Source organism: Perognathus longimembris, chromosome 20 (assembly GCF_023159225.1).
Source record: "Perognathus longimembris pacificus isolate PPM17 chromosome 20, ASM2315922v1, whole genome shotgun sequence".
In the NCBI taxonomy this organism is placed as follows: domain Eukaryota; kingdom Metazoa; phylum Chordata; class Mammalia; order Rodentia; family Heteromyidae; genus Perognathus; species Perognathus longimembris.
The window spans coordinates 27998585-28006912 of record NC_063180.1 but is presented as its reverse complement, the minus strand read 5'-3'; the positions used below and the strand labels follow the sequence as shown (position 1 = coordinate 28006912).

Below are 8328 nucleotides of genomic sequence, written 5' to 3'. Positions count from 1 at the left end.
TATGTGATATAGATCATATATGCACGTTCTAGGTTATGTATTTTGTGCCAGAACTAAAACTTGAACTCAGGATCTACTGTTCTCATGTACTCATTTGGCTTTTTCTCAAGGGTGGCACTTTACCATTTAGCCTCCATTTCTGTCCTTTTGCTGGTTAATTGAAGACAAGAGCCTCATGGACTTTCGTTTAGTGGCTGGTTTTGAACCTCAATCCTCAGGTTTCCTATGAAGTTAGGATTACAGGCACGAGCCACTGGTACCGAGCATGTAGCCTCTTTCTTTTCTGAGAGTAAAACATTTTTCACTCAGAAAATAAAGACACATCCATTCCAAATGTGTGGAGTCTGAGTATCTCCATTGTGCATCTTGGATATTGGTTAGGAGAGAGCAGATGCACTGAACATGCCTGTTACAAATCAAAAAGCCATTTCTTCTAGGTACACCACATAGTCTCTTCCTTGACCAACTGACATACAAATGAGATCTGGCAAACCAGAGTCCTTGGCATCTCTCATGCCAGGTAGATTACAAAATGGATAGACAGTAGGTTGTCACAAAGATTGTCACCACGTGTGAGCAGTGAGTGAAGTGATGGGGTGGTGCTTGTTGAAAATTCAACATTTTCAAAAGCATCATCTGGAGAAGTGTATGGTGGAGATGTGCCTTGACCTCAACAGTTCAAACTGAGAGTTGTTATGGGCAGGGAGATGGCTAGAAGTACAGAATTGGGAGCATAATTGCAAACCAGCCCAAGACAATGTAAAGCTTCTAAGATAGGTTGAGCTGGTTCAGGTGACAGCAAGGCCTCAGGTTCTGGGAGATGGTGGTGCTTGAGCTCTACCCCACGAGGTTAAGCTATAGCCCCACTGCAGAGGAGCCCGTATGTTCTGGGGACTTGGACCTTGTGGCACAGACTTCAGGCATCCCACCTGTGCAGTCTGGGTAAGTTGGTTCCCCTGTTGTCCTTGTTCCTTCCTTGCTGTGTATATAGCTTATCCATACTTGTGTTCTTTGTTATCCTCCTGTTGCCTGGCCCTTCCCTGATAGATCAGCTATGCCTCCACATTGCCAGTCCTCAGTGACAAGACTCAGTTCCCTTCCTTCTTCCAGACCGTGGCCAGTGACCTAACGTCCTTCCGAGCAGTGATTCAGCTGGTGATCCATTTCAGATGGTCCTGGGTGGGCATCCTGGCCCAGGATGATGACTTTGGGCAGCAGGCCAGCTCTCTGGCCAACAGCAGCTCAGCCAGGCTGGTGTTTGCATTGAGTTCAACTTCCAAGTCCCTTCCCTGAGATCTCTGGAGAAGACTCAATCAGTTACACAGAAGATACAGAAATGCACCACCACTGTTGTTCTGGTCTTTCTGAATAATTCCAGTTTGAAGCTCATTCTGCAGGCCTTCTGCGCCTTGGTATCAAAGGCCGGGTCTGGGTAAGCCCGGATACACTGCACCTGACTATTGCCTTGTCCTTGCCTGGTATTGCTCAGGTCCTGCAGAGTTCATTCGGTCTTTCGAATCACAGAAACCAGATGCTTGGTTTACCTGAGTTCCTTGCTGGCCTTCACCCCAGCAGGACCCCAGAGGACATGTTCATAGAGGGGTCCTGGGAGGCCACCTTTGGATATACATGGCCCCATCAGAACGCCACACTGGCAGAGGGTATCCGTTTCTGCTCAGGTAATGAGAGTTTGGCAGGCAAGAAGCTTCCTTTCCAAGAAGTGATTAAATTTGATATTACTTACACAGCTGTCCACAATATTGCCCATGCCCGGCACAACATGGTAGACTGTGAGGACCAGGGTGGGATGTGTGTAGATCCTGGGCATTTCCAGCCCTGGCAGGTGAGAGAGAAGTGTGTGGGATCTGGGATTCAGGGAGACTGGACAACAGGAACCTCAATCTGTCAGAGCTACTGTGGTAGAGCAGAGACAGTGAGGATGCCACTGCTTGTTGCCTGGGCACATCTTAGCAGCAGATTTTCCTTGCCCTTTTGTTGGTCATAGTGTTTGAACTCAACGCCTGGGCAATGTCCCTGAATTTTTTTGTTCAAAGCTAACACTCTGCCAATTTGACCCACAGATGCCCTTCCAGTCTTCAAACTGTGATGCTCAAATCTTACCTTCCTAAATAGCTAGGATACCAGGCATGATCCACTAGTGCTTGGCCTAGGACCTTTTTAACAAGGTCTAGATCTATCCATGTGAACTCAGGTTTCCCAGTGTAATGAGTTGTGGGATTTCGCAAATACAAGTGGCTTATCTGAACCAAAATGTGACATATATAAAAAATGATTTAAGAAAACTGTGTCTCACTGATGAATTTTCGCTTACAAAAATGAATGTGTTTTAGGATCTGGGAATGTGTGGCGTAGTGGTAGAGTGCTTGCCTAGCACGCATGCAGCCATGGGTTTGATTCATCAGAACCACATACACAGAAAAAGCTGCATGTAGTGCGGTGTCTAAAGTGATAGAGCACTAGCCTTGAGGAAAAGATGCTCAGGAACAGCACCCAGGCCCTGAGTTCAAGCCCAGGGACTGGCAAAAAAAAAAAGGATATTTTTGTAGATGTACAAAAGTATATCTTAGGCAAGTAGAACATACCTTTATATATGTGTGTGTCCTATGCACAGGATGTGCTAATCATAAAAAGGAATAATTACTGGCATTTCTTTGAGATAGTGTGGTGATAAATAGCCTAGTCTAGCCTTGAGCTCACAGACCTGTTTCTGCCTCCTGGGCAGTGTGGGCAAAGGCATTGGCTACCATGCTGGGCAAGAGTCATACTTCTATTTAAAAACCCTGTTTGACAGGCCCTCCTGAGTTTCACTTGATAATTCACATTCTATGGATGAATCTCAACAAACTCATCCCAAACCAACACAAGAAAAATGAAATTTCAGGACAGTTGGGAATCTTAAGTAGGACAAGTGTGGTCCGTAGGTGTGAGCATCTTTGGCTGTCCATCCTAGACCTACTGGTTCTTTCTTCCTCCTTCCAGAATCAGGTGACCTATGTCACTAACTGCTATTGCCAAGGGAACCAGACCACATGGCTGTGGGGATCTTGTAGATGGGGAGAGCTGCTGGCCATTCTGTGCTCATCTCACTGGGGTGTGGACTCCCCCTAGAGTGTGGTGGGAAGAGCACTTTGTGGCCATTGTGGTCTTCCCTCCCCTGAAAAACCATTGGAATGTTCATATTATGACTGCCTCAAAATAAAGATAATCAGAATAGGGGCTCAGCATTTATTACAATTTCTTTCTTATTTCACAAGAAGTTAGCAAGGATATATTTGTTAGTCTTTGGAAGTGCCACAAGCTACCTATGCTTTCAGGTGCCTGGTGGCTAGCTGGCCTTGCCTGCACCACACCAGCGCCTCACAGTGCCCAGTGACCTCTCACCATTGTGTACAATGGCACCTTCCTTCCCCAGCTTCTCCATTCCCTCAGGAAGGTGCACTTCAAGACTCCTGATGGCAGTGAAATTGTTTTTGATGCCAATGGGGATCTGGTTCCACAATTTGGCATTGTGCAGGGGCAGAAGACCCCTGGGGGTGTTTTCCACTTGGCTCACAGAGGCACCATTGACCTTGGAGTTTTTTCGGGGAACAGACTGTCCATCCACGTCAAGGAAGATGTTCAGGTGAGGTGGCTGGGTGTGAGTTCTACACCTGTCTTAGAATGTTAGAGTAAGAGAGAAACTCGGGGGTGATTTGTTCTTGTCAGTTTTAGATGCACAAAGTGAACAGAGCTACACTTTGGGTTCAGCATACTTCAGATTGGTAGTTTAGCAAAATGAGACCTTTAAATAGGAGAGACATCCACGAACGTCCAAATTGAAATAACATGATCTGAGCATTAGAATTAGAATCCATGTCTGGAGGTGTATCCAAGATCTGTGAAGACCCTCTGGAAGAGAGCTAGCCAAGCTTACAGAATTCATTTAGCAACCATTTGGTTTCCATGTGGGGACAGATGTCTGTAGGTGCTTCATGGCCCAGGGCAGTGCTGCAGCTCTCTGGCTTTTGGCAGTGGGTGTGCAGCCCCCAGCTCTGCAACATTGACTAATTGTGGTTTCAGTGGCATCTGCAGTCAGCTCTGCAGAAGGTTTTCCATGCACAAGTCAAGTTCCCTTTGTAGTCTCCTGAAGTTTGGGCCAAGCATTCAGGGGGTTGTCAATAGTTTCCGTGAGTGGCCTTGAGCTTGGAATGTTCTTCTGTGCCTTTTTTTTTTTCCCAGAGCTGTGGACGGCACTTGGGGCCTTGCACTGCCTGGCAGGCGCTCTTCCACTGATCTAAATCCCCAGCCCCGTGTCTTTTTTTTAAAAACAGCTGAGGACTGAAGATATGGCCTTTCCCTTGATAAGCAAGTGTTTTCCACTGAACTAAATTCCCAATCCTTATTCTCTTCCTTTCTCACGTGAATGACAAACATAGCATCCCACAGTTGGCTCCAAGCCTTTCCAAGCTTACTTCCATCCTCAAAATCCTTCCTTGGTGGCAAGTGCTGGGCCATTGTGCCAGAGGAGAAAAGGCATGCCCTGCAGGTTCCTGTAACTAGGATATGTTGGCTGGGAAGTGTGTGTCTGTGTGTGTGTGTGTGAGTGTGTGTGTATGTGATTGTGTGTGTGTGTGCAGTTGTGGCTATCTGGAAGAGAGACTGAAAGTTACCAGCCCGATTGTGTGGCTAGCTTAGCCCTAGTCAGCTAGGTGACCCTGCAGTCCCCTGTCTGGGAGGCTCATGGATTCTCTTCCTTTGAGCTACATTTGCAGTCTTGTTTGTGTTGTGACAGAGATGGGAAGGCTCCCAATGTATTTCTGAGTCAGGTTGTGATCATCCCTGTGTCTTCCCCTCAGGCAGTCACTAATACCCTGCTCGCCATCATCAGATCCCCATCTCGGTGTGCAGCAGGAGCTGTCCTCCAGGGTTCAGCCAGGCCACAAGGAAGGCCCCCCCCCACTGCTGTTTTAATTGCAGACCCTGCCATGAAGGACAGTTTTCAGATCAAACAGGTGAGGACAAGTGGAACTGTTATTGAAAGAGCCATTAGGCTCATGAAAACCTTTATTTGTCTACAGTGAACCACTGCGAAGCTTCCACTTCATCGTGCACCTTGGATGGAATGTTGATCAAGAAGCGAAGCAGGTGGGAGGCTGAGACTGGGATAATCAAAATGCAATACCAGAAAGATGAAATCTCGTGGGCTTTTCTGCCCAAGTAGAAATGTTTCCTACACCCGTCTTCACCTGTAGCTGAGCATAGTCCAGTCATTCTGAGCTACAGGAGAGGCTGAGATCACAAGGATGGTGGTGGAAGTCCATCCTGCCGTGAAAGTCCATTTGATTCCATCTGTGTGGAGGGGCCTCTGGAAATAGTGGCATTTCCTATCTGAGGAATGATCTGAACTCAAAATAGATAGATGGTTGCTTGGGCAGGTTGGGGCAGACACCCCAGAGCCAGCTATGCTGGGAAGGAAGGGAGATGCATCTCAAAAATATTAAGCATAAAACAAAGGTGGAGGCGTGGCTTATAAGAGTGAGAATCTGAGTTCCAACTCCAGTACTGCTCCAAGAAAGCAGAGCATGCGCTGTCTCCACTGCTCTACTGCCTCTAGCGGTCTGCTATTCTTTTTGGTATTTTTTGTTGTTTATTTTTGTGTGTGTGGATCCTGCGGCATGAACTGGGATCCTGCTACCATCTCTGAGTTTCTTTAGCCCACTGTACTGCTGAGGGACAGCTCTACCCAAGACTGAGGCCTTCCTGGCCCTTGATGTGGCCCTGGGGTTCAGCCTGGCTGAGCTGTCACTCATGATGGCTGGCCTGGCTGTGCTGGTCCTGGGGATATTCTGGAAGCACCAGGACAGTCCTGTGGTCAAGGCCAACAACTGGCATCTCAGCTACTTGCTCCTGGTCTCCCTGAGCCTGTGTGGCCTGTGTGCCTTGCTGTTCCTGGCCAACCCATGTCTGCCACCTGTTTCCTGCGGCAGACCACCTTTCCTGTGGTGTTCACTGTGGCGGTGTCCTCCATCCTGGCCAAGACCCTTACTGTGATGCTGGCTTTCAGAATCACCAAACCAAGGGCCAGGTTTCAGGTGTGCCTGGGCCCCAGCGTGTCTCCATGTGTTGTCCTGATGTCCTCCATGGTCCAAGTGATTCGCTGTGCAGTCTGGCTGGGCATGTCCCCCCCATTCCCAGGCAGGGACATGGCCTCTGAGCCCAGGCACATTGTCATCCAGTTCCAGGAGGGCTCTGGAGTGGCCTTCTACTTCGTGCTGGGTTACCTGGGCTTCCTGGCCATGCGGACCTTCTCTGTGGCTTTTCTGTCCCGGGGCCTGCCAGATGCCTTCAATGAGACCCAGTTCATCACCTTCAGCATGCTGCTGTTTTGCAGTGTCTGGACAGCCTTCCTACCCCTGTACCACAGTGCTCGGGGCAAGTCCATGGTAGCTGTAGTGATCTTCTCCATCCTGTCTTCCACTGGGGGGCTGCTGGTGGCATCTTCTTCCCCAAGTGCGACATCATCTTGCTGAAGCCTGAGCACAATACCCTGACCTGCTTAAGGCAAGTACACTGAAGCTGAGCAGAAAGGCAGAGAAGCTTTGCACAGCAGCTACCTCCCATGGCCCTCACTCATAGCTCTGAATGGGGCTCACTGTTCTATTTGGATGTACAAGGACTTCAACAAGTGATGGGAAATGATGGAAAGTGATTTCATAAAAAGCACTGACTATTCCCAACAGCCATATCTTACTCCTGTCCATGCTGCAGAACCCACTGATACATCTCCCCTTCCTTTGCCCTGAGAAGTTTTGGAGAAGAGAGCCTGAGACCAAAGCCACATCTGATGCACATGTTTCTTACTAATACAGCATGCTGAGTCCTGGAACTTCTCAGTCAAAATAAAATTGCTCATCTTCCCCATACCCATCTCACCCCACTTATATCTGCCCCCTGCCCAACTTCACTCTTTCTGTATAATATTTAAATAGTCCTAGTTGTAAGGGTGTCTGTGCCACTCCCCCTTCAGCCCTGTGGAAGGAGACTTGGTTTCCCTTCCCACGCCTCACTCCCAAATAAAGCCTGTTGAGCTATCGAGTTTGCTTTCTGCCCTTTCCTTATTCTGGTAACCTCATGACTGAGCTTCCCTATAGGAAAAACAGACCCTTGTCAACTGGGTCCTGGTGGTGGACACATGGTCATTAGATATTCTCTTTGTAGTTATTGCTGAACTATTTAACAATTTAGATGCCTTGTATATGGGTTCACTTGTTTATGGGGTGCTATTGTGATCTCTATAAGCTGGGCGTCTGAGGCAGGAGGACAATGCACTTGAACATGGCTATCTGGAGACTCTCCAAAACAAAAACAAATGAAAAGAAGTAAGGAGGCCATGGTGCTGATGACTAAGAGAATGGTTTCCTTCAGGACTAGCCTGGTCCAGGAGAATTTCAGCTGGGAATGTTTCAAGTAGAGAACGGCCTGCAGTTCCTAAAAGGGGAAACAAAGACTCATTTTGTCTGGGAGTATTCCACGGTTATGTAGACAGACAATAAAATGGAAAATGTGTTACCATGAAATGTCAGTGAAAGTTCACAGAAGAATTGTTTACAAGCTCACCTATAGAAATATCTGTGTTTAACACTGATGAATGAATACATCAAACGTGGCCTGTCCTTCAGTGAAGTGTTAATTGTCAATGCATAGCAAATGCAATAGTAATACACAGTTCAAAATGTAGACTCCAAACCTAGTGTAGCACTGCCAGCTTGGTGAGGTCATAGCTTAACTGCCTGAGCTAGTGTTTCCCCTGTACATTGTGTAGCAGAGCCCAAGTGTCTCAAGTGGCCGTCAAGAACTTTACACTACAGGGATGACATGCACCTGTCAAACAGGTGGTGACTCGTGGCTGATGTCATCAGTCAGGCCTCCAGTCAGATGCTGGTCCTTAGCAGTCAAGTGTTGGGCAGTTAAAAATTCAATTTGCTGTGCAGACTGAGTACTGCGGCTCCAGGGTGCAGGCCTCCTAGGGAGTAGTGAGGAACCTCTCTCCCTTAAGTCTGTAGATGATGCCCAGAGCTATTATCCAGGCCACAATGAGGGGATGGAGACACAGTTGGAGGAGCCAAAACTTTTAATGGATGTGGGATTTCCTGGCCACTCAGGATCACTTACCACCTCCATTCTCCCCACAGTCTTCCAAGTTCCCAGTGTGGCACCCACTCCAATGCCCAGGTGGAAGATGTAATCCTACATAAGAGCCTCAGTCACTCTGGGCCTGGGCCCTCAAAGGAGCTGCCACATCTATGGCTGTCCAGGCTACTGGCAGGC

General features: G+C 48.0%; 1 protein-coding gene across 1 annotated transcript; it reads left to right on the top strand.

Moving 5' to 3' along the window:
- Positions 1-882: 882 nt before the first annotated feature.
- On the top strand, positions 883-6574 carry LOC125368177 (vomeronasal type-2 receptor 26-like). Its single transcript, XM_048369031.1, is given in 9 exon segments — positions 883-942; positions 1048-1231; positions 1234-1397; positions 1400-1843; positions 3434-3643; positions 4889-5012; positions 5738-5947; positions 5950-6486; positions 6489-6574. Coding segments are annotated over 9 exon segments (2019 nt in total).
- The last annotated feature ends 1754 nt before the right edge of the window (positions 6575-8328 follow it).